The 27,554-nt window shown below is 36.7% G+C and overlaps 1 protein-coding gene across 8 annotated transcripts; it reads right to left on the reverse strand.

The window, feature by feature from the left end:
* Window positions 1-1,496: 1,496 nt before the first annotated feature.
* On the reverse strand, window positions 1,497-27,549 carry LOC123745753 (nucleosome assembly protein 1-like 1). 8 transcript variants are annotated; one of them, XM_069317705.1, is made up of 9 exons: window positions 27,423-27,549; window positions 22,181-22,427; window positions 20,181-20,285; window positions 19,452-19,630; window positions 19,060-19,354; window positions 17,620-17,767; window positions 17,022-17,189; window positions 16,398-16,422; window positions 1,497-8,654 (listed from the first exon to the last, which is right to left on the reverse strand). In XM_069317705.1, exons 2-8 carry the CDS (start codon window positions 22,406-22,408, stop codon window positions 16,412-16,414), a joined length of 1,134 nt encoding a protein of 377 aa, XP_069173806.1. In that variant the 5' UTR covers window positions 22,409-22,427; window positions 27,423-27,549; the 3' UTR covers window positions 1,497-8,654; window positions 16,398-16,411. The 8 variants fall into 8 exon arrangements, 7 of the variants coding, with proteins under 7 accessions (XP_069173806.1, XP_069173807.1, XP_045582540.1 ...); XR_011225747.1 differs by lacking the exon at window positions 16,398-16,422 and adding an exon at window positions 14,008-14,071 and having other exon boundaries at window positions 8,508-8,654; window positions 27,423-27,548; XM_069317704.1 differs by having other exon boundaries at window positions 8,508-8,654; window positions 16,377-16,422.
* Between the last annotated feature and the right edge of the window lie 5 nt (window positions 27,550-27,554).

A 27,554-nucleotide genomic window follows, 5' to 3' on the forward strand; every position in this document is an offset into this window, starting at 1 on the left:
GCACCAAGCATCTACTCCTGGAGACAAACACAAAGCGTCGAAACTGTGAAATCATAAAAGGTAATTCATAACTGGTATTAAAACCATATATATATATTAAATTGAAGAACATGTATAATAATAAGAATGATAAATCATACGCAAACAGGACACGGAACACTGGAGATCATACTGGATTATGGTATGCTGGGGGTTGAGGGGAAATTAGTGCTTGATGGGGCGTGTACACCACCTTGGCCCCCCAGGTGCACCTTCTTGAGGTTATCTCCAGATGATTTCGGGGCTTAGCGTTCCCGCGGCCCGGTCCTCGACCAGGCCTCCTTTATATTACACACCCCCAGGAAGCATAAAGTAGCAGCTGTCTAATTACCGGGTACCTATTTACTGCTAGGTGAACAGGGGCATCAGGGTGAAACTGACAATGTGTTTCCACATCCACCGGGGATCGAACCCGGAACCTCAGGACTACGAATTCCGAGCGCTGTCCACTCAGCTATCAGGCCACCAATGACCTGCATGAGGGAGAGGTCGAGGCAACCCACACTAGAATAAATGTTAATCTTAATGACTATCTTCCCCATCTTAAAACAACCAAAATTTAAATAGCAAATACCGTAGCAGATACGCATATTGATAATACAGTACCAACTTGTTCTAGAGTAATTTAATCTGCTCCTAACGTGATCAACCAGGCTGAGCACATGGCTGTGAGCAGTCTGGTTGATCAGGACCAGCGACCAGAAGGCCTGGCAGAGACCCTGCCGTGGTAATGTTGATCCTCTGAATCAACAAGTAGCCCCTCTAATCCATCAAAGAATAATCATGAAAATCCATATGCAGGCGATGAGTCACAATAACGTGGCTAAAGTATGTTGACCAGACCACACAATAGGTGCGGGGGGCGACGTCGTTTCGGTCCGTCCTGGACCATACTCAAGTCGACAATCGACTTGAGAATGGTCCAGGACGGACCGAAACGTCGTCGTCCCTTCACCTTCTAGTGTGTGGTCTGGTCAACAATCATGAAAATCCTTGTTCTTTCTTAACGTTTGTCCTATTAAACTCAAACATTAAACTAATATGCTGAAGGAAAACTCATCAGTTATATTGCATCTCAATGAGTATCACCATTTCTGCCCATTGTATGTTAACTTTACTTTTCCATCGAGTATTAACTCTATTCTGCTTCTAATTCCTATACAAAACTGTGCACGTCTCAAGTGTCACCGATGTCCTTGTGGCAAAGTAAATATATACAAACCCATCTCTTATGGTACATGGGTAATGATTTTAAACATTGTGGAAAAATGCACAACCTTCATTTCTTAGTTTAAAGCTAAAAGCTAAAGTTGTTTTTCAAATGTAAGCCCGAAAACATCTACTTAATGAGTGCGTTCACCTCACTGGGTAAACATCATTTCACTGAAAAACTATTATCACAATAGCATATAATTTATTCAGGGATTTTTGTCAAATGTGTATTATAGAAACTACAATTATAAGAGATTCAACACATGTATTAAATGACATGTAAAATTAAATAACAGGCCATTTCTGAAACTTTTCCTCACCCTCTCTAACATGTAAATGTGTAAATAAATTAACTAAAGCACCATGTCTTCATGTAGTTTACTATTTTGGTCCCCCACAGATGCTCTTTTTAGGTCAAAATATAGAACATTAAGGAATTATAGGTAAAGAACAAACATCAAGAATGAGTCCCTTGTGCTTAACCTGGCTGAGACAGGCAGTCAGGGGGTGCCACAGACCGGGACATGCCCGTATCTTACACTTCTTCACCTATTAGGATAGGATATCACATTCAAGGACCTACTGTTTAATGTTAACTGCTAAGTTTAGACAAATACTGTATGTATATATATATTGGTTTTCATAAGGGGCTAAAACACACCAAAATGAATAATGTTACCACATACAGCACTATAGCCAAGGGAATCTATGACCCTAACAATTGATAACTTATAACATAATGGCAAATGTATTATACTATGAACTATTCATATAACTATTTTCTCTTATCTTTATATATAAAGATACCTATGTTTATAAATATTTGAGTCATAGCATGAGGACACTGCGTGGATAATTTGACCCATTCACACAATCAACAGTTACCTTCATACAAGTGTAAGACTGCAGACATATTAGTACTACACACACCTGCAGACATATTAGCACTGTACACACCTGTAGAAAATTCTTTCTCTAAAATAAGTGCAATTCAGATACCAAGCAAGGGTTAATACATATCCATACATTTTGAGATGTTAAGCACATGTATATAACTAAGCTGTGTAGGGAAATACATCGGTCCTGTCCCCCCCCCCCCCCAAAAAAAAATAAAACAAGTCTATTGTCATGTACCATTAATAGCAGGGTTCTTAACCTGGGGTCCATAGATGTTTATTTATATTTTGTGCTGTCATACATTATACGAGAATATCAATTTTTAATAACAAAGTATATTCATTGTATGCAGTTTACGTGCACTTTTCTAGGGAGGATTTTCCATAGCATTCACCAGACCTTCAAAGTAGTCCATGACTCAAAAAAAAAGGTTAAGAACCACTGATTTAGAGCAAACAATTACAGTATAAGTCTATAACAAGAAAAGTAAGAAATGAGATAGTTAAGGAACTTTGTTAACAAATGGAAGTAAAACAATTGGGAAAATACATATCTGCAAATATATTTTCAACAGTAATATGGGTAAAATGACCAGGCATGAGAAGGAAAGTGGTATAAACAATGCACACAAGGTATACAGCTTGGAAGCTGTCATTACAAAAACCAAGAGCCAAAGAATCTTGCACATCAGAAACGAATCAAATCTAACTCTGGATAAGAAGTTGAGATAAAGCTACATATTAAGCTCAATTATAATTCCAATTCAATAAAGAAAATAACAAGAGAAGGGTGTTAATGCAGACATTGGCAGTGATACACGCACACTAGTGACCAATAAGCAACACGTGTGGCTATGTGGACTAAATCACACCAGGCAAACCTACACACAATATTACACCAGCTTTCAATTTTACATTTCTCAAGTGTACAATGTCAAGTCCAAACCAGGACTGGAACTGGTTGAAGCCTAGTAGGTCAGACCTACCGTACAGCAGTAATATTAATTGTTGTATCGTAGGGCTTTAATGTAATGCAAAAATGTACTTTAATTAATATAGACAATTTTAATTAAAAAAAAAAAAAAAAAAACATTAAGTGATCAAGCAATAATCCATCACTAGCCGATTTGAAAGAAATCACTGGTTTATTATTGTGAAATTATCCACTTTCTTATGTCTCTTTGCAACAATATATAAAACTTAGGTATCCTTAAGGGAGGAAAAGTTTAGAGATCTAAAACAACCTACACCAAAGCAAATGAATGTCACAAAACATGTGGAGACAATGTACAAAACTTTAGAAAACATGTAAACTGATAGACCAGATAATCTTTGTGCCATCTTCACATGCCCATCAAAAGGGTGAGAAAGGGAAGCCAATGAGGGTTTTGCACAAAAAGTACCATCATAATACAGTACATTCAACAATATGTGCCGACTCTCAAGTTATCCCCCTCAATACTGTACACATTATAATTAAACAAAATAACTTGAGAACACTGATCTATGGAAAAGAAAAGAAAGGCAGGACCTGGTAATTAATTTAATCAAGGCACCAAGCCTGGAAAGATGAATCACAGAGTAGCACCAAAACACTTGCCCAAGTGCCACATAAGCATAGCGAGGGTGGATAGAAAATGCATAGCCATCACCCAGTTAGACTGCCACAATCCCTGAACACGCATAGCCAGAGATACGAACACACACACGAACATAGTCAAAATGGATTACCCACCATAATGCTGTATATGAAAAATCCTAGCACAGATGAACCAAGAACTGGGGAGAATGATGCTGTGACAATAGCCAGAAAATTGGAAAGCAATAATAACTCTTAGCAGGCATAGAGCTGCTTCTCCTAGCTTACATTTAGCTCTACCCTATTAGGTTTCCCCTGGAATATAATCCACAAATTGGTTTATAACCAGGTCTCCAATTACTGCGGTTTGAACAGTTAAGTATAGATGCCCAGTCAATTCTCCCTGGTTGGGGCTCTGAGTTACCACTATGCCACAAGGATGGCAAAGTCATCAAGGAAGCAGACCAGGGCTTCATAAGCATTTCTCGCTAACAGTTGCAAAATGCATCCTGAATAACAATTATGAAAAGATGGCACCAAGCCGGGAAGACAATAGAGCAAATAATGGGAGAAATCAGAGTAGGGAAGTTCTAGGCAGGAAGAGCACAAATGGCTTGAGCGACAAAATTTGTTATATCATTAGGAGCTAATGCCAATATTTTTGGGAACCCAGCAAAATTACTGCCTTATAAAGATGAATATCCAATATTGGATTTTGAAAAATGGGAAGGGCCAATTCCAATGGTTGCATGTAAGTAATTATCAAAAGAAGGCACTAAGCCAAAAAGGCTGTGTAGCACCATAAAATGTGCGGAATAATCAGAGGGCACTAAATATTACTAAGGATGCCAATATGAAAAACGCATAAAGCGAACAGTATCAAAAGTATCCGATTCACCAAGAACTCTATCGAGGGACGGTCGGAAAAAAAAAGACACGCTCGTCCTGAAAGTCACATTCTCTAGGATATGCACGACAGAGGGCCAATGCAGTTTAGACAATAAGGAGCAGGGTGGCACTCCATTAAGTGTCCATGAGTTAAGCATGTATGGCCGATATGCAACCTTGCCAGAGCCGATTACGGTGGTAGGAGGAAATCCACACGACTCTTAAGAGTACGCAGTTTGTTACCAATAACAGATCAACAACTCTGCCAGTGGGCAAGGATGGAGGCATGAATAACGGTCGAAAGCTTTCAAACCTACAATACAAAATAAAAATTTATTAAAAACAAATAAATAAAATATTGGAGGACAGATGGAATATTAAATGGGAGACTTTTAGCGGTATTGAAAACTTCCCATGAAAAGAATGTTCCTTCTTATAGAATTGTTGGAGCAATGCAAACTTAAGAAAATGCTATTATAAATAGTGCAAAAGTGATCACATTTACCTTTTCAAAAAGATGACTTCCCTATGATTAAATAATGGTACAGTACTTTTGTTAATTGTATGCAAGTTCTGAATAATTTATAGCATATAAAGCTGACAATTAGCATGGCAAGTTTTATACATGTAAATATATCAGTTATGAATAAATAAAAAATTAGAAGCTAAATTAGATAACTAACAAGTGGACCTTTATCCAGAAGGACTTTAAGGACCTACACGTATCCAGCTACTTGAAACGTGGAGTTTCTCGGATGACCAGGTAGTGCCGAGCTTCCAAAACCACAGCACAATTTACATATTCAAAAGCCCAATACAGTACATCAATTAGGAAGTACGAGAGCAAATAAGACGAGTAATCAGATACACTGAGGGGAACATGACTAAAAACAGGAAAGCAAAATTTCCCCATCCCCCAAAAATTAGGACAAAAACTGCAGGTCTTCATTACTTAAGAATCCAAGTTAAAATATAGTAATTAGCATGTCCAAATAAATCTCCCAAGGTATATCAATAGTCAAAAGATAGTGATACACTGTTTAACAAGACTATTAATGACACCAGATATGCATCACCCCAGTGCTCATGTGATGGCAGACTGTATCACTCCTGAAAATAGCTGCTACACTTTACATTAGAATCCAGTTGGAACTTGAATCCACACGATCCTATCCTATATATCTTAAAACATTTGAGAAAAAATGTTCAGAAATGCAAAAATCCAAGAATGTAAAATGTTAAATGTATAATTTACCGAGGCATCTAAGAGGCAGCTGACCAGCAGGTGCCTCTCCTACCCACCACCTCAAACATTATTTCAGTGTATTTCACACCACTTCCCAGAAAACTAGTAATATCTGGTTGCTGAAAATGTATAAATTTTGACATACATAACTTGATTAGAAATTAACACAATACAGGCACAAGGGGGGGGGGGGGGAGTCATACAGTAACAACTTATCAGCCCTGATAAGTTTCCAGCTAGTACTTTTCAAGGAACAATTAGGAAAATTTGGATAAATTTATACATAGTACTATAAAGCGTGAAATTCACCCATTTATACCAATTTTATTTGAACTTTAATATGGATGATAATTTGTTCAACAAAGTTAATTACCATCAAAAGAAAAATTACCATTAAGGTCATCATATAAAGTGTTGGACTAAAAGATGTTGCAAGGCATTTGGGGACTAAATCACACATTATAAAAATTGGTATTTTCAAAATGATACAAATTAAACAGTATCAAATTTTTGCATGAAGGCATTTCCCAGATATTGTCAACTGCCACCCCCGCCCCCTCCCCCCAAATAAGATCCTTCAGCTGTAGAAAGATGCAAACAAGCAGTTTTAGGGTCTTGAAAATGGCACACTAATACATGCATTACATGCTGACAGTACAAGGCAAGTGACATTTATCTTATGAAAGAAGGCAAGCTCAAAGCCGTCATTTTTTTTGAAGCGTAAACCAACTAATGTTAGCAGTAGATACCTATTAATGATCGAAAGTATATACTGGTTTTATGTTTATGTTAATGTTTTCTAGTCTCACCAGCAGCGCATGTGTCAAGCCAAAAAAGTTTCTGAAAGACTTGTTTGCAGCCATTTGACTTCACAAGATGCAACATTTAAAATATAATCAAAGCATCAGGTTTAAAGGGTTCTTACAAAACTTATAACATCAAATGTATCAACACAGGAAACTATTACTCTACTGATTAGTCACGTGCTGGAGTTTAAAGTTAGAACACAAGACTATCAATAGTTAAACTTGCTATTTAGGCCTGTGCGAGATACGAACCTAATGACAATCACGAAAACCAACAGTGGTTACATCAAGGCTTTAGTCAGAAGGGCAGTTACATCAAAGCCAATATCTAAGAAAATTTAGAACGTGCAAATTTAACCATTGTACTGGAAAATGATCAGTTCAAAACGTGGTAAAGCATTATATTGCTTAAAACATGAAAAAGGCTACAATAGAAAGCAAAATAATCATATTGCACCAGTGTGTGTGTATAGGAGTCTGGCAATTGTCACTAGACTTTGAAACAGCAGACATTTATAGTACAGTATATCAAGATTCTTCAGTGCATTAATTCCTGCAATATGAGTATTTGCTCTAGTAAATCTGACACCCATTTGCCCTATTTTAAATACAGCAAAAACTGCATTTTTACCATTTTATCTCCTGTAATGCAAGACAATGGTGTAACATCCTGCTTTAAATGAGACTAATAGTATATTTAGAAGGAACATAAAATCTTTTCATTAATGCAAGAATAAAAAACTAGCAGCATTCTGCCAAAGCTGCAGAAATTTAAGCAGACAAATTGTGAACGGAAGGCTTTAGAGACAAAGGGAATATTCAATAAATAGGACTTTTATTTCACAAAGGACAAGTGCAGGACATTGACATTTAAGAAAACTCCTGCAGACAAGACAAAACACAAGGATAGGGTAGAGAAACAGTTGTTGGAAAAGGAGCATATATATATATTAGCAGTAGTGGTAACAAAGCTATTACAATTATTTACCAAGCATACTCATTACACCATTTATCCATACTTTATTAGGCAATTAACACCCATGTAAATAAGAGCCTCATTAAAATTTCACTAATGAACTCCTGTAACAGGACAATGTAATACCTCTGTAAATCCCTCCAACTAATATTCTCTGGAACTTTTGTTTTTACATGACCAAAATATCCAGAGAATCTGGGACATCAGTGCAACGTAACAGCCATCAAATACATTGTTAAAGCTCTGAGTAATGCAGTGACTGGTAAAAAATAATTCCTCATTAACCTAAAACTTATAAATCTCAACTGATTACAGAAAAGTGCAAAGAATGATTCATATGCATTATATCACATTTAGAGAATTTTGGAGTACCCTTATGGATGAAGCTAGAGATCCTACGTTGCTAGTCTCATAACGGACTAACAGTCGTAGACTTATCCCAACAACTTAAACCATATGTATGGACAACTTATTTATAGGCATCAACCTAACAATTCTTTTGAAACAAATTTTAATTAAGGTATATGAAGAGATCTAATTAAATAATTGTCCATACTGAAAAATTACTAGTTACATCGGGTATTCAGCAACTCTGGGGGACTGAGCATTCAACATAATCCACTATGCAATTCTTTCATATCAAGAAAAAATATATATTCCTACACAAATCTAAAATGCAAGAACACTCCACAGCTGGAAATATATCCTACTGCATAATTAGCTTCATAGAAATCTTGCACATGTCAAGTAAACCAGTTTCAACATTTTTGAACTCCCTATGCAATGGTACTTTTCAAACCGCCACTTGCATACAACCATACAGCATATTCATGCCACTATAGATGTTAATTAAAGGCCCCAGATGTTGCTACTTTAGGTCATTGAAGAAAGGCCTAGATTTTACTAGATGGTCACTGCTGTTTACACTCTGGCGGCTGACCCTTTGCTACCTTCTCTTTTGTTGGATCATAATCTGGATCATCCTCTTCCTCATCATCATCACCTTCCTCTCCTTAAATAAAATAAAATTTAATTAATTGTAATTAAAATACAAAATGTCACTGCATTGTATATATCATGAATATAATCAAGTAAAGGTTTGTTGTTCAAAACTGTGTCAAGACCAAAGAGCACTAGATTTATGATTTATTAAAAGGTTAAAGTTTAATATGACCTACTAGCTGTTGCAAACTCTCTCAGAAGCCTGTGTGCAGCTCTTGAGCAACTAAAACACTAGGGCCCCTTCCAACTTTTGGAGGTACTGTATTTACTAATGTGAGCTAAGTCTAGGTCAGTGAAAACCAATTGTCCACTCCCAGCTCAAACATTACTCAAAATTCAATATGACACACATTAAGCAATTTGCGAGCGATACAAGATAACATACAGGGTGGGAGAAAAGTGGTGTAGTTTAGGTGTTGGTGAGGTTAAGTGTGGACAAGTAGTTGCAAATGACTTTTGTACCACCCTGTTGGATAAAGATGAAATGCTAAATTTCCAGGGCTGTTAAATAGAATTTAGATAATCATCAAAGTAAACATCTGTTACACCAGCATTGGTAAAATTATATTTCACACCAGACCACACCCATGCATCTTCCACACCACTAAAATTATAGCAAAGCATCTATTTTACTATTTTATATCCAAGCTTTTAAGGAACCATCTGATATCATGCCAAGAACAAACATGATTATCTATACAACTTTAAAAATTGTCAAAAGCAAGTTAGTCTTGTTAGTATACCTTAACTTCTGGATGATGCTATGGTGCTACACTGAACTGATTATTGACCCTGTGAACATAATAAACCTCAACAAAATCATCAAATTAACTACAACCGAGATTCTTACACTAGAAAGGAACAACAAACCTTCAAATGATAACCTACACACCCATCAGCTAAAAAATACTAATACCCCCGTTCCTTCTAGTATCTTACATTATGAGAAGGAGCTCAATGTGAGAAGTCCTTAAATAACACACTATAGCAGTCCCAGTGATTTATAATCTACTGTAGTTTTGCTGTATTCACTCGGCTTCAATCTCCAATTTTAACTTAACCATTCTACTTGCACCTACACTTAACCTTCTGAATATGGAAGCACATGATCATATTGGTTATGATGAGAAACCTAAAATTACCCTTGACAACCACTCACAACAAACCAGCAATTCTCACCATATTAAATGTTTCTCTAGTATTTAATCGTTTGAATTTTTTATGGTGTATCAAGGGATGCAAAAAGACAAAATTTATCGAAACAAAACATTTGACAAGTGACTAAGGTTGCGAGAGAATACCAGTGCACGGATAGGGGTTCACAAAAGTCAAAGAAAACCTTTACTTCATAAAATTAGTGCCGTCAGAAGATTCAGATAGCACCGATTATTAATTAATTCAGACCTTTAGTGTTAACACTTTCGCGCTTTATATTAGAGATAACTCGTCGCAGTTTTCTCTTACGATTCCGCATAACTGCCTACTTTTCTCGTCCATCGAAAAAATATTTCTATAAATTCCATTTTTTAACCGAAATGGATGGGGATACTTTTGTTTTGTAGAGAATTTATTTGCGAATGTTTTGGTACCAGAATGATTATTATACCACAAACTTCTATGAGTAAAAAAAAAAATACACAAAGTATGTTTGGGGGTGTGGCGAGCGTGTGGCAGTGGGTTCCCTTTAGCCGTTGATATATCCAACACGTGGGAAATATTTGTATGTGTTATGTATATGTCTGTGTAGGGAATTTTACTGCGATCACTGTCATACAAATTATAAAATGTTTCAACAAGTATAAACATGACAAACATCAAACGAACGAAAACAATGCGTTCGTTTCTGCCGCGAACGCATACTGAGCGACGTGGTTCTATATTTGGCGCTTCTCTTACACATGCTTTGTACAAATGTTATACAGTTCATCTTATAGAAAATTTTATTGCGAACACATTGGTATAAAAAAGAAATACGTACATAGAAAAGTAGGGTCAGGAAACGTATAAACTTTCCAAGCATGATTTCCCCCGTGTTTTCGCCAGTGCGCTCGCGGCTAACTACTCCACTTCACACACTCTTGCGGGTGGGCAATTACCTATATTAAACATTCATATGCATATGTCCGTGTAGAGAATTTTATTGCGATTCCAATGATACCAAAATTAGCGATGTAGGACAACTGTAGGCTTCGCAACGATTAAGAGAGTGGAAACATTTTGTTGCTGTTTGGCGCTCTCGGCGAGTGATCTGCATAGTTTTTTATTTGGTGTTGATACTCCTTATGCTTGGGCTGCATTTTATAGGTATGCTCTTATAGACAATTTCATTGCGAACACAGTGATACCAAATTTAAATACATGCGCCTTCAATTATTGTCAGGACAGTCAAAAGAGTGTACACTTTTCGGTCTTACCGCGTAGGCGCGCAAAGTGCCGAAAGCATCTGGGGTATTGTTTTTTTTCGAGCGCCGAGAGCGCGAAAGTGTTAACATCTATATTAAATAATGTGAATGGATGTACTTAGATGGTCTACAACTTCAATCCTAAGTACATTGCACAAACATTTGTAATGATACACAGTACTTTAGGCAACTTTTCAGTACTTTTAGGCAACTTACAGTACTTTAGGCAACATTTCTGCCAAAGTGCCTACCAGGTATAGGAAAGTTTTAGAGGCATGGCATAATTTAAATATTAGCCACATACCTTTTTAATCATTCAATAAAAGATGCATTGAGCCTTTGTAGCATAATCTTCATTAAAAGTAAGAGAAACTAGTTAAAGACTAGTTAAAGACTAGTTAAAGAAACTAACTTTTGCAAAGACCTTAATGCTGTTGAATGACATTAGTGATTATTTTTATGTGCAGTGGTGTGTCCCATCCACACATTCATGCATAAACTTCAGGGAACTACAAATTACCAGAGCTACTGAAAGTAGTGTGTGTGTGTGTGTGTGTTACAGCTATACATTACTCCTTTCCATATAAAAATTGATAATGAAGCATTTAATTGTTTCTAATACTTTTGTATATTCAGCACCAACACACCAATGCAAACTGAACTCTGCATCAGTGTGTGGGATGATGACACCTGGGTGCTGGACGTGAGACAGGACCACTATAGTGTTAAAACTGAACACCAGAAGGTATAGATGAAGGGGGAGAAAAGTTTAAATTAACACCAAAGCTATAACTGGTAAAGGAACACTTCCTCCAATATTCTATTTTGAGCAAAGGTTGAGGTGGTGGTTAGTGTGTGTAAATTTGTCAAACCCCTAAAGGCAATTCCTGTACAAAGCCTAAATACATGGTAATACTACTGTAAAATTAACTATTACCCAAGCTCAAGCTTTGTAAATGCAGAATAGGTCATATTCAAGTTAAACGTCCTACTAAAATACAGTATATTTAAACTTAACCAAGCTTTCCATAGAGAGTCAAAAGACAAAAAGATCACAATAATTCAACATGCTAAAATACATTTAAATATTTAAGATACTTTTGGAAGATGACACTACAAATTAAAAAGTAAAAGCCATTATATGGTACAACTTTGATAAAGAGTACTCATATCCATAATTTTGTACATGCATAACTGCAACAAGTGCCAACAACCACCTAACACACTTCATACTCATCATTTTATCTAGTTTCAATACAAGTTCTTCTCCACCAATAAAGTATTTTCTCAATACTTCACCACATTGGCTTACCTATTTCTCTACTTTTCAGCTGATAAGATTCTTGTTTCTAGTGCAATTATAATTAGTTTAATTTATCTGAAGTCCATTCCTACTCTTGAAAACTGAACCAATGGGAAATATGATGCAACAGAGTCTGATGCCAAATTCATTAGGCATCAGATATCAAGGTCTAACATATCTGCATTGCCAGCTAGCTTCAAAGGATTCAATTTTCAATATACATTTACATGCTGTGTAAAATTTTACAGCCATGTTATATTTTAACAGTTGTGGGCTCTGGCTCGTGAGCAGTATCTTGCAAATTTGACCTAAAGAAAAATATAGGCAACCAACAGTTTCAAGTGCACCCTTATGTCTAGTTTGGTAGGACCCGGAGTCTTCTAAATATTTAGAAAGAATTCAGGGTCTTAGGTACAGCAAAATTACTGAAGGTGCTTGCCCCCACACTTGTGCTAAGAGTATCTAGTGAAGGTCATGTCAACCATACAACTAGAGGCACACAATGAGTAGTTGTAAGCATGTAGTTTGTGCAGCATAAACAGTTGGGAAGGGAGCGCCAAGGAGGAGAGAGAGAGAAAAAAAAAAAAAAGGAAAGGAAAGGAAACTGCAGGCAGGCTACTTGCCAATGCAACAATTTACTTTTATACCCAACCAAAAATTTGTCTAACCTACATTTAAAAGAATTTAGCAACCCCATCTATTTCTATTATGTTACCTAGCAATCTTAAACTTTATTTCCAACACAGTCCAAACCAGTATGACCTCCCCTGTTTTTTTTCTTAAGGTTACTAAACTTTTTTCCCTTTGTGATCATTGAAGTGTGGAAAATGGTGGCCATCCCCACCCCGCCACATTTGAAAAAAAGAGCCATTACTTAGTTTTAAAGCCCTTATGAATATGTTGCACTTATCACTTCTGTGATCATGCAACAAAAGAAAATGGTCATGGTGTGGGGACGGAACGTCCGGAATCTTTTCCCTCGATGTAGTTTCATGAGAAAACGGTGCATTGAAGACGTACATGGCTTTGGGAATATTTACAGCATGCACACTTGTATGGACGACTGTGTACTCCAATAATGCAGAGTTTGAGCAACAAAATTCACAAAACGTGATGCATATGAACTAAAAACGCTGAATAAAAAAAAAGAAAATTTAGGGTTGACTAGCAGATATTAAACAATATATATTGCATTTACCTCATGACAAGGTCAAGTGTGCCAGATAAGTGGGTTAAGAGCCATAATCTACCCATCAAATTAACAGATACCAATTATACAAATGCTGTCGGGTATTGGAACTGGGTTATTTACTTCTCCCTAGAAACTTAAAATATTTATCTACAGAGCTGGGCTTTAGGTAATTTAGGTCCTAGTTTGCAATTCTTTGTACACACGTGCACAAAGAACATCTGAAGTGATGAACTGCAACTGGAATGCAAAGTGTTGCTAAAGCTGTTCACTGTATTCCAGAAGACATGCTTGGTGTAGCACTATGGGGAAGAATGAATGCCTTGGTAACTACAGTTAAACCATGCTGCATAGACATACTTCAAGGAGATGCTACTGCTACCAAGAATGTGAATGGGCGAGTTTAAAGTGAGCAAATCTAACCAAGAACCATCCCACTCTTTACCCCAACCACTAAATATTTTCTCACCAGATTTGAATGAAAGGAGACCATTGATCAAATCAGCCCTTCCATCCGTAGTTAAATCACATACCTGCATTATATTAAACTTATGAATTAAGTAGCAGTATGAAAATGAAAAAATAAGGTACTGTATTGAATTTTATAGCAAGGACGAGAGCCAGCGCACGCGCGAGAGAACGTGCGATGACGTGAGCCAGCGCACGAGGGGGACGAGAGGCAGCGTGCGAGGGAGAGCGCGCAAGGACGAGAGCAAGGTACCAGTCAGGAAGGCACAAAGCCATTATGCCACTGTTGGAATAAAGGGTAAGGATTTGAGTTGGGGAAAAAAAAAGTCGTGACCAATTATTGGAACATTTGGCGAATGAATGCCGACCGATACCGTAATAGGTGAGATCACCACTTTACCCTCCAGTCCAAATGGTTGGGCCTAGAATAAAAGCATGAGCGCTCCATCACAATTGTTTACCTAAATGAGTCTGCAAGGAGCACAGTTAATATCATGATTCTTGTCTCGAATATTGTACCTGGAGCATTGTACAAATTGCTAGTTATGTCGTACTTTCACGTGTAACACTGATAGTTGTCATTTCTACTAGTTCAAACTAGTAGAAGTTTTACAACCCATGGAATAACTTAATTTTACATTATGCCATTTTGCATTCCAAAGTGTTGTCTGGGTACACCCGCTCTCTCCACGTCAATTATCCCTAACCTGGAGGCCTATTACCCCCATCATTAACCTCAATATGTTTTACTCTGGTCTAGTATTTTCAATTTCAGTGACTGCTAATTCTATTCTCGGTTCCTTTCTCTAATCTCTGGTAACTTTGTAAATCTTTCGGCCTAAATATTCTTGTGCTTTGCCAGGTGATTTTCAAAATTCAGGCTTATCGAATAAGCACATTTACATGGTTCTTTCTAGTCCACCCAAATCAGCTCTTCATTTTGGCAAAATATTACTAGAGTAATTGTTTACAGACGTTAGTTATAATATACTACAGCAAACACGTGTATAAATACACTGAAAAGAATTGAGGGAGATTAAAGCAAATCAAGAACTTTTGGACTTATAGATTCCTACTAGGAATCAAGTAGGAATTTCAGGAGGCCTGGTCGACGACTGGGCCGCGGGGACACTAAGCCCCGGAAGCACCTCAAGGTAGGTATCTACTAGGACTTTCCTAAACCATCCTACAGACATATATCAACACTTTAAAAGCTAGGAGAATAAAGGAAGATGTTCCTTCAATGCTGGATATGATACTAGGAAAAAGATATTCGACATTTGCTACCCCCTTCCCCACAGGGTAACTGTCCTTTTATGTCCTTCGCCTAGAGGGTCTCGCATCAGTTACAGAAAAAATGTGTTGAGAAGCATCAAATAAGGCAAGCAGTGGAAGGCTGGGATGAATGGTTATGAACATGACAATTAAGAGGAACACTCCTGGAATCGAACCAATAGGAAGGCTCAAGAAGAAACTGGTGGAGGTATCAGCGTACACAGCTTTGAAACTAATGAAATTGGGGAGGAAAGCCCACAATGAATTGCACCATTGTATGCCAGGTCAGAGTGCAATGGCATCATAGAAAACTACAAAATTAAAAGTCATACATCTTTCAGCTCCTGGTCTCCTACCATACACTCATAGCATTTAAGCAGATTTATGTTGGCCCAAGATGTTTATTCTTTGCACAGGTTTATTATTTAAGAAAAACCTTCGGGCCTAGCTTCAAAGTCTTCTCTTGCTTAGCCAAACAACTATGGGGGGTTCAGTTCCTGAACCAATTTATGTGCCCCTCTAACCCTTTCCACCACCGCCCACGGGATTGTTATGGGTGCATAATAAATTGAATTGACAAATGTTAGAAGGAATGGTGACCACTGCTCCAAATGCCCAAACAAGACTAAATAATGAGTTTAGTGATTTTGTATTCATTTTCCATAAATGATAATACAAATTACTCATTTACCGAAGAAAATAATATTTTCCCATTCTGATTTGTGGTAATTTTGGTGATGCCACATTTTTGGTGAAGTGTCAAAATATTTAGTAGCCTCTGGGATAAGTGTGGCTACACTAGTGAAACTTTATGGTACATTACTATGGGTTCGGTATAATATTAATGTCTTAAGTTACACAACTACTACCCCTCTAATCATCTCTGAGGAATGTCAGACCACATCAACACCTTTCCACAATCATGTGCTACTCTGAAAGAACACTTAATAGCTTAAAGTAAAAAAAAAAAATTTCAATTTGGGGAAGGGACACTGACACTGTATTACAAATATTTAATCCGTTTAGCGCTAACATCTGTAAGACCATCAAAAACTAACATGCTATTACACTAATTTTAATGTCATAGGCCATTACCTGATGTATCCAAAACCTTACCGTCAACTGTCCAGTTAGATGCATCCTGGGACCACAAATGGGTTTGCCAGCATAAATTGTCCAATAAAACATTTTTGTTACTAGTCCCAGAAGATCGAATAAGCCAGCTCTTTGCTACTGCTCGACATGTCCATTGAATTAAACCTAATCTTGCCTATATTTGCATCATTTGAAGCCCAGTAGGTCCTCATTTGTCAGATTTTAGCCATTACATTCACTCTTATATGCTAAGGGTTTGGATACAGTTGCAGCACTTCAAAGAAAACATTAACTACCAGATTTAGCCACATCTGCAAAGCTGGTTGTCTATAACACATGCTTTCAACAATTGTAAAAGGTCATGTTAATTCCAGCCACCCACTAAGCCTTCCTGGAACTTAGTGATAGTTTTATAAACTAATCTGAATTTAAAACATTAAACACCCTAAAAGGTAACCGACTACTAAATGACCTGGTTTTTTAATACTAATTCAAAGACAACATTTATATTCCTAGGAAACTGATATTGACTTCCATTTGTGGACCAGTCAATTCCTTCAATGAATGTTTACGTTAAGATATTTTACATAGCAGCAAGTTGTGCCACAATGCTTGGTACTTGGTAATGAATATACGACTTCTTACCTTCCTCTCCCTCTTCCTCTTCAAAATCTTCGTCATCTAATGCTTCGCCCGTATAGAAGAGGACTGCTCTGGGAACAATTCGCTCACGGATATAGTGACCGATTTCAAAGTCGGCCGTCAATAAAGCCTGGGTATCTTCATCCATATCTTCATCCGGGTCCTCGGGAACTATTTGATAATTATACAAACTCATTCAACTAAAACTTCCTAAAATATATATCAACTAATATTTATATTTTATTTAGAATGTAGACATTAGTAGCAAGAAAATATATTTACACTATATACTTCAGGTTATTACAAACAATGGGCATTGGAAATCTATGGGAAACATTACCTTCCATTTAAGGAGTTACCAGTTAAAAAATATTCCATCAAGTTTTCCCTACTAACATTATAGTCAACAGTAAATACCCACTATTTCATGTTAACATTTTTCTTGCTAAGACTTAAAAACCAATTGACAATTATTCAACAAGTTAGTAACATGGGAGACTGCCACAAATAAACATCACTGGCACGATAGTTACACAAAATACAAAAGCATTCATTGCAGACATTTTATAAGAGCAGGATAGTTGTGAACATTTGCACCCACCTGGTGGAGGATTGAAGAAGTTGAAGAAGGAATCATTCTGCACAGTTTTAGTTATAGTTCTAACTGCCCCACGAGATTTATGCTTCTGCTTCTTCTTTATTGTTTTAACAGTTACATTTTTGCCCTTTTTCCAGTCTATGGAGCATCCCTAAAATATTGAGCAAGAAATAAAATGAAGGTCATGTAATTGAAAAAAGCACTTGTGCAGTGGCTATATAGCTATACTGGATGTTGCTAAAGTGTTCTTTAATGGCAGTTTAATTTTCATTTATGTAAAAAAAAAAATACTTGAACATGTGGCACAAAAATAAATGCAAAATACTTGATAAAATCAATACATTTTACTAAACTATAGGTCAGCCGTGGCGAGGGGGCGGGGGACCTGCTGTCTGGGTAACAGCTTCTCCCCCGTATCAACCTATCCTGGCTTTGCGCCCTGGAGAGGCCACTCCCAGACCGACAACCAGAGCACAACTCCATACTCTTCCTAAGACTGATGGATGCCTACTACTAGATCAATGCAGTTTTTAGTACAAGTCTTCCATATAAGCCGGCAAGATCTCCCAACTTCAAATTTTGACAATACAAGTTAGGCCTTTTATGCAAGCAATTTATTAATAGACTTACTAATGGTTGTGGATTATATTACAACACGGATGCATCATGAAGGAATTGCTTCTAAGAAAGCAGTATAGTTACTTCAGCAGGCATCTGATTTTAGAAAATTAAACAAATTGCATCAATACTTTTGTTGCTAGTTTCTGACAAAAATTGACGTTATTGAAAAGTGAATTAAAGTTGTATTAAAAAGGCTAAATGGATTTGTGACCTTTTTGATGGGAAAATCAAATTGACATGCTACATTGAGAATTACACTGCTATCTTTGCAAGTCTTAATTTTTATGAAATTCAAAACAAATAGATAGGCTGTAACGAATATACCAATGTAAATGCTGATTAGCTAATTTTATTACCTTGAAAAGAAAAGACATTGAAGTGTCATTTCCAACAACAACAAACAAATGACCAATTACTGTTTAAGCTACTAGCAAAACAAAACTAAACTGTTTATTGAAGGTTTAAATAGTTTGTCACAGTAAAAACTGACATGCTGCAATGGCTAAATATAAAAAATGATTATCCATATTCAAGAATAAACCTGATAGCACTACCTAGAAACTCATCTGTAATACAGCTGCATTAGATGCAGGCCAATTTTTTAGGCACATTTTTCAAATTTAATTTTATATACATATATATAAACAAATAAATAAAAGGAAGGAGGTGGTAGGAGAAAAGCACACAAACTGTGTGTGTATATACACAATATACATTATATATTAATAAATTATACACCGGCAAATACAGTAATTTAAACCGGTTAACATTGGCAATAACCTAGTTAAAATTAGCAATCTTTTATTCACTAAACCAACATACCTTGCATTTAAAAATTTCTGGCCCCTCAAATCCAAAGGGATCATCTTTGTCTGGAACACATTTCATCTCGTAATGCTTTATTAAAACCTTGTTCGTGAAGAACTCGTTTTCACTGAAGAGAAACTCTAGAGTGAAGCCCATTGGCTCATCATGGAACTTCAGCTGAATATCTGTTAAATGCTTCAAAATGGGTTCATCATAATCTTGAACCATCTCTGCTAGTAGGTCGACATTCTTGAAGATAGTCAGCCAGAACTCTGGGATGCCTTTTGTGTTTTCATCAAAATCGTGCACCCTAAGAAATAAAAGCTATTAAATTTAAGAACTGAACTTGAATTTTCTTGTCAAAGGTAAATCAAATTAATAATCAATGAAAGTACATTTAAACTCACTTTGGTTCTTCTTTTTCATCTATTTTTGCCTTTTCTTCCATGTCTTTACTAAGAGCTTTATCTTCCTCCTCTTCATCATCTGAAGGGAAATCACAATCATCATCATTTGGTTCATATTCGGAGTTCACAACCAGTTTTCGTTTCTCGTACAAGGCTTGGTGCATCGCGTCATACTTAACCTGCAAAAAGAACCAATATAAATATTTTGGTGCAATTCTTAAACAGTGGCATATAAGGAAATTCAAAATTTATGGCTAGATGGCTAAATAATAATAGCTAAACAATAAATGTTATAAATGGCTAGTGCTTACGAAAATAAGTGAAGAGGGAAGGATAATGTCAGACAATTTGGAAACTTATTTAAAAGAAACTGTAGTAATTTATAATCTTTCAATGATGTCAATTGTAATACTGTAGATTATCTGCATCAACTACTAATCTTTTCAAGGTATTTAGCAGCATTCATGTGTACAGTAAGTGGCTTTAACACTTGGATCCTCAAACTTGTTAAAATATTAATTTAAATATGGTTTAATTAACTAAAAAACATTACCTTATTTATCGGAATAATCGGTACAAGCACCCAAAATTAAAAGTAAATTGTCTGCCAATGTATACTAAACTTTACAAGTTGATTAAATATTAATATAGATTAAATATTAAACTAAAAAATGTATCTGAAAATAATTTTGTTTGCCATACCTGCATTAACCAAAACTACAACCTTACCTCTAAAGCATGAACTTCTTTGTAGAATTCTGCCTCTAAGTCAGTATATTGGAGCTGCAGCTTTTTTAATGCCTTTATACGTCTCTTCACTGCTAGTGGTAAAGACTGAAAATACAATTGGATCCATTATGCCATTTAGCTATTAATGTGAGCCTAATTAAATGGAAAGAAGGGGATTGTAGTGATGTATAATCACCCCCAATTAGATAATCACTCATTACACATGTAATTAAGTGAACCCTTTAATTGCTAGGTGCCTAATTTTTCTTTGTCTAGGATTTGTTTACCTCAATGATCATTTTGGCTTGCCAATCTCATGGCCTTCTCTAGGTTTGTGACCTATCGTCCTGCTTCTTGCACCCCCATGGAGCTGGGACCCCAGGTTTTGGCTTCTGGTAGGCTAATAAAGAAAAGAACCTGGTATGGCTTGAACTGGGTCAAGCTATCCAGGTACCTAGCATCAAGGGTACATTATCCCAGAAAAAAAAAAAAAAAAATTTGGTCGTAACCCCACTGAACTGTTAGTTTCTGCCCTTTACAAATTATATTATTCTTGGTATGCCACAATTTTTCATTGACAAATATTACTCCTTTGAGGTCCTTAACAGTTCTTAAATTGAGAAATTAGCTATTTCAATTACTTTTACCTATATTTTACTATATTTGTTTCCAGAAACTGGAGCAAATGCAAACTGTGCATCAACGTTTAAGTATCAAAAATACATAAAAGCAATAACTATTTAGCATGTCAGTTATATTATAAAAAAAAAGTTGGCATGGAAAAAATATCAGTCATTACTATACAAAAAATGTATTAAAAGCCTAAAAGGTGATAAGCTCCAAAAGTTAATTTATTATTTCTAGTGGCTATCTACATTTAATGTTACTACACTAATAATTCAAACCTTCAATCTTGTTACTTTTATATTTGAGAAATTTATGCTTAAAATGAACCAGTCATAACTAACATTTGTCCAAACTGGCAGTAACTAATACCAGCAACAATTAAACAAGCAGCAGCTCATCTTGGTAAGCAATTTAAAAATGAAAGTATTAAGCAAGCTAAACATACTACTACCCAAACTACAGCTCCAACACCCTAAACCAAATATGAGATGCAAAGGCATACCAAAGTACACAAGCTGCTTAAGCTATGGCAGTATCAAGGATTAATAGTAGCACTTGCATACAAGATGAAGCTTACTGTATTTAACTTAAGTTTAATTCAAACTGCAATGCAAGTTAAAACAAGAATGACCATTGTAGAAACAGGCATTTACCAGATGTTAAAGCCTCAACATTCACATGACTATTATACTACTATGTAAATTACCTTACTCTTAAACATGCACAAACACTGGGAGGGGGATAGAAAAATGTGGGTCACTAAATATAGCTCAATATGGCAGTGGAGTTTTTATCTGTTCATATTTGGGCAAGCAATTGACTGCAGAAAGTGCTTAATCTTATTGCGCCAAAAATTAAATCTGAAATTTTAGCAATGCATTCATGCTTTATGCACTGTAAATGCATTTGTGTAGTTATTTTTATTTAGAAATAGAAGAACCTATACAATGAAGTTGCTTTAATGCAATATATAATTACTATAGTCCAACTATCTGGACAGTAAGGCATGGCTCAAAAATTATGTAGCAGAAAATATTTAATGTAAGTTTCTATTATAAAAATTAGTACTATATCCCAGACGCGCACGTGCCAATGCATTTAAATCTATACTTTCTTAGCAGGCAGTGTTAATCCTATCCTTACATTTAAATTTATGCTATACAGCATTATATTTTACTAAATATATGATTTTAGTTTGGCAAAAGCCAAGCAACAAAACTTGATTCGATATTCTTCAAAAAATTATGCCTTGTGTGATTGTATTTACCCCCATGCAGATGGGTATGGAGTAAAGCTAATAGCATTATTGCTAAAGTTATAAATTAATGATTTAATCTTTTCGATTAAATCAAATCTCCACCCCTGCATCTTACACTAATGTAACCCGAGGGAGTGCCAAGGAAGCGACGGAGTTTGGTCTGGAGGGCAGCCAGCACCTGAGGATCCTTCATTAGTTTGTCTACCAGCTCCTTGCGCTCACCACCCTCTTCCTCCTCTACCTCTTCCATTTCTTCTTCTGTCATCTCTTCCTCTGCAGCAGCAGCGGGTTGTGGTGGTGGTGGTGGTGCTTCTGCCGTTGTTCCCTTCTCTGGATCAGCCATTGTTATAAGTGGTCAAATTCTGAAATTAAAAAAAAAATTGCTTGAGCATATTAAAGGTAATTACATAATTTTTCTGATTAATGTCTTTGAAGTTTTTGGGTCCACAAGAATAGGGTTCTAGGGTCAGTGACACTAGAACTGCAGGATAATTGGTTACAATTCCATAAACCATGGTACAGTCCTTGCACCACTGCTTTTCCCTATTTTCATACATACATAAATACAAGTCACAGCTTTGTGTCTTTTTGCAGATAAAAAGACCAGCATGAAAATTACTTCTGTTGAAGACTGATAAAGCAGGTATTAATAAATTTTTTGACTGGGCAGCAGAAAATATTGATTTGTAACAAGTGATAAATGCCAGGTACTTAAATATAGTAAAAATGAGGACCAAACAAAATCCAGGGGACAAATCAAATCTGCCCATAGCAGGAAAGCAGCATGTAAAGAAAGGATCTGGTAATAATGATCTGACAACCTACTGTTGTCTGACAGTACCTGTCATAACCAAGCAAATACAGCATTACCCAGAAAAATTATAGGATTACAAGAACCTTTGAAACCAGGGATCCCATCACAACGGTTGTACTGTATTATTCAAATCCCTTGTGCTGTATCATCTTTAGTATAGCTCAATACTCACTTTACCCTGCTCAGCGCAGAATTGTAGAAATAATGTTTTAGATTTAACTACTTTGAACAAAGTTCAAAGTAGCATGGGCTATGGTGAGCCCGTAGTGGACTTACCTGGCAAAGGAGCAGAGCTTTAACTGGCTGTTATTCTGGGTAACAATTTATAAAAGGCATCTTACACAACCTAACATTTTAATTTGTTAATCCATATTACTTCAAATGCTTTAAGAGAAAATATACATAATCCTGATTTGGGGATTTTCATAATTCTGTAGTTGTATACTGTAATCCTTTACTCCAACTCAAATAACCATATTTGATTATTACCAAATAAAACAAAGCCAATCAAGCAGTCATGACACTAAGGAAATTTATATTTTCAAAATCTCTAGCTAGCATGCCATATTTCTGAGAATGCATTGATTACTACAAACCATGCCAACTTATTAAATTAAATGCTACTAGAAACCAAAGAATTTCAATAAACAGCTTATTGTCACTAATATTTGGTTTTCTCCAGTAAACCCTCTTCAGAGGACATGGTCCACTATCATTAAACTCCTTGAAAAAACAGACATTTTGGAAGAAAGGAACAAAGTGTCTTAGGGCTTTGCATTAAAATATTTAATTAAATGAAAAATGCAATTTAAGACACCAGAAATCATAATTTACCAGTGAAGTATGAAGATTCATACTTCAGACTAAATACTAGAGTACAGCTTAAGATGCCAGTTAATGTATATGCATAAATGCAATGAAAGAATTTTAAGCAAGACAATATTCCCGAGGAGCTAAGCTATTTGGAGACAAATTAGAAGAGATTAAGAAATTGCTATCTTAAATTATTTCTAATACAGGGCTAAATGCATTATAATTAATTATAATGCAGGGTCCCAGTAGCAGTCTGGGTTGTTTTCTGCACAATTGAGAATTCCAGATTTAAATCCCAGGCAGGACAGAAATGGCTGTACTCACCTAATTGTGCTTACGGGGGTTGAGCTTTGGCTCTTTGGTCCCGTCTCTCAACTGTCAATCAACAGCTGTACAGGTTCCTGAGCCTACTGGGCTCTATCATATCTACATTTGAAACCTATGTGGATAGGTGGTGTATAGAGCCTATGTGGCTGTGCACATTGCCTATTGCTTAATCCCTTTATTTGCCTATCAGTACGTAGGTACTCAGGATTTAGTCAGCTTCTTGTGGAGTTGTATCCTGGGCAAGGGACCTTGATATACAGTATGCCTAACATGTATAAATACACTGGCTGTCTGTTCATCAATTATAAATGGTTCCAAATCACTAAAGCAAGAGTATCAATACTTAACCACTGAATTCAACAATGATGCCAAGAGATCTATCAATGTTACACTAATAATCCTTATTGCCTACAGTTCATCAGCAAGCAATACATTGCCTAAGGAGCTAGATGACAAAAAAAGGGCCAAAGATAAAGAAATCAAATGTTGATACTTGGCAACTTCAAATTTGAAATTTATACTGTGAAGCCTATACATGCACAGGACTTTTGAACCATCCAATGGATAAACCCTATCCAAAATCTCTTGCATCAACATGTAAAACAGCCCACAACAATGGAGGATGTTCCATCATTGCTATATTTAGTACTTCATCGGGAAGGAGTCTTACATTTTGTTACAAAGATTTTGACATGAAGTTTCCAATGAATCTATACAAATTTTAGAGCGATGTGGGGGTACATAGGAGGCATGAACAATGAAAACTATGCTCAAGGAAAGCAAGTAAATAAAACAGTTGGCCCAGATGGAGTTTCAGAGAGAATGCCAAGTCTAGCATTCTTCAATTCTCAATGCATCAATATAATTTCCAATGCACAATCAACTTATAGCAGAGTTGAGCATTCAAATAGTTCTGTACTTCAATTTTTCATGTTTCTTTATATAGGAGTCTTGGCAGATATGGAAAAAGTTGTTCCAATCTGAAAAAATGATAAGACCCTCAACAGACTGATATTGACGATTTATTTGAATCACTGGAAAAATAAAACCCAATGGGTAGAAAACCTGGAGATTGATACTAATTTTTGAACACTAAGATCCAGTATAAATCAGTTTCTATAAGAGTAAAGATTTTAAAAGACAAGTGATGGATTGATGGCATTTATAGAATTTCATTTATACATTGACCTATAGAAGGCTTGACACCCCCATATAGGTGTTTTCTATAAACAAATATATATTGGAGAGGGTGAGATATGACATGGTTGAAAAATTTACAAATGTGGGTAGTAACCAGATGCACATCAGTTCAGTTTCTAACACCAGTAATAATTTTTTCTATGTGAATACACTACCAGAAGTACAGAATTATATAAAAATGTTTGTAGATTCCAAGCTACCAATAGAGAAACAATTGGTGTGTCCAAGATGACCTGGATGGAGCAACACTTAGCTGATGACTAATTTAAATAAATGCTACATTATGAACTATGGAATAGGAGAAAATGGGCTATTCAACCTACAAATTATGTGAACAGGTTTTAAAGAAATTACAATATCCTAGGGGTAGTTAGATAGTAAATTATAACCAGAGGACCACAAAGAATGCGAGAAGCCTATACCGTACTACACTTCATACTCCAGACTCAAATTTATGGCTAGCAAAATACTTCTGCACAATTGAATGAAAATGAAATGAAAGATGAAAGCAACACTGATACAGACTGCCTATTAACAGCCAGGAATATTCTGCAATTTAATACACCCAAAATCAGATTCCTTAAGTATTGGACACGTAGTCAACTACTAGGTTCCCCAGCATTTAGTCATTTTAGTCAAGCCATGCATTTAAAAATACATAATTTAATGCAATCATGCTGCATTATACTGCAGAGCGGTGACCACCACAAAATATAACATTCAAAACTGGAACAGTAGGATCACGAAAAGTGAACATTGTTATTCTTAAACTAAGTGACCATACTAAAAATTAGTGCATATGGCATGTGACCAGCACCATAGTTTTAGTAGCAAAACTGGTTTATGATGCTTCTGAACATGTGCAAGAACACCAGTAAGGACACCATCAAATTCTAAGGACACTAACACAACATGGTAATTATCTGAAAGCCTTAAGCCACTAATACTATGTAGTACTTGAAATGGCTAGGAGGATAAGGAATTAGGTTAGGACAAAAAATAATGGTTCCCAACCACTTTAGTTGATTGAATGCAGACCCGCAAGAAGCGAGATCACTACCGTCCAGTCGTCAAGTTGCTGGGTGGCATTGCAACAAATCAACTTTTCTAGGTGTTAAAACTGCCAGGATAAGCTATGTTCAGTTAGATTTTAAAATCTGTTAAGTCTTAGGTATGAAGTTGCCTGCATCAGAGGAGCTACACCATTGGGCATGTCAGCCCAAACTGGGCAGTGCCCATCTACATCAAACCTCTCCAGGTGTCAAGGCTATTTTTCAAGCCTGCCATACCAAGTTCACACACTTGCCTTTATATTACTCATTCAACCATTAACTCTCAATACTTAATTTCCAGTTTTTGTATGTATAAGCTATACATTCACTTATCAAACCAAATAAAGAGAACTTAAGCTAACCCACCAATTGTTGGCGAGTGAGGACCAAGATTTAAGTGTTGGAGGGTGTAGAAGTACAAGAGTAGTGAGGGAGAGGCGGGCGGCGGGAGCCAGGTGATGGTGGCCGGCCTACGCAGCCCTCACCCTAAAGTGTGACCACCCCATACACTCCCCCCACACCCACACCCTATACCCCCACACCTTCCCCGCCACATTACCACCCCCAGTAATGCTACACTTCAACACCCCGGTGGCTCCACACGCATCCAAAAATTAAACCGTAGTCAAAATATTCCTACACCTCGATTTAGGGGGTGATAATTTGATGTGTTAGTTGATGTTAGATTATGAGGTGTTAGAGAGGAGTGTGAGGGTGTGGTAATGGTGGGCGAGGGTGGTTGATGGTGGAGGGTGCGGGCGGCGCATGGCGGCTGTGCTCCACGTGAGCACCAGACAAAGACCTCACGGCCAGCTGGCCTCCCTCCATAACTGTCACCCTCCACCATGGCCGCCCACACACTCCTCTCCACGCCCACACTACCACCTCTCATCCACGCCCTCGACAGTCGCCTTCCTACACAAATAACGCCAGAAACAAGAACATGCGCCGCGCTCACTAGACTTCCAGCATTGCCGCGCTTTTAAAATGTGCGGCCTTGGAATGCCTAACAATTTTTACCACGCAACACAATGTTCTGCGGACATAAGGCAGTAAACCCAGCCTAGAGTTGTGCTGGTGTGCTCACGAGGTGGAGAGGAAGTGGGGCGTAAATCAATAACGGCGAGGCCTTAACTGTTACAGCAACTGACCTTCTCTCTACGAGTTCCGGAGCCAGACAGGCGAACATGCGGCAAAGATGGCGCGAAACACCGGGTCACGTGACCACAATGGATTTTACATGGAGGAACCATTCATAATCCTTGGATTATCCTTCGATATAT

Source organism: Procambarus clarkii, chromosome 88, assembly GCF_040958095.1.
Source record: "Procambarus clarkii isolate CNS0578487 chromosome 88, FALCON_Pclarkii_2.0, whole genome shotgun sequence".
In the NCBI taxonomy this organism is placed as follows: domain Eukaryota; kingdom Metazoa; phylum Arthropoda; class Malacostraca; order Decapoda; family Cambaridae; genus Procambarus; species Procambarus clarkii.

Coding starts and splice junctions, on each gene's coding strand:
- LOC123745753 (XM_045726583.2), bottom strand. CDS start 22,408: ATGGCTGATCCAGAGAAGGGAACAACGGCAGAAGCACCACCACCACCA. Junction 19,355..19,451: donor GATGAAAAAGAAGAACCAAA/GTGAGTTTAAAT, acceptor TTTATTTCTTAG/GGTGCACGATTTTGATGAAA. Junction 17,768..19,059: donor CAGAAATTTTTAAATGCAAG/GTATGTTGGTTT, acceptor TCAATATTTTAG/GGATGCTCCATAGACTGGAA.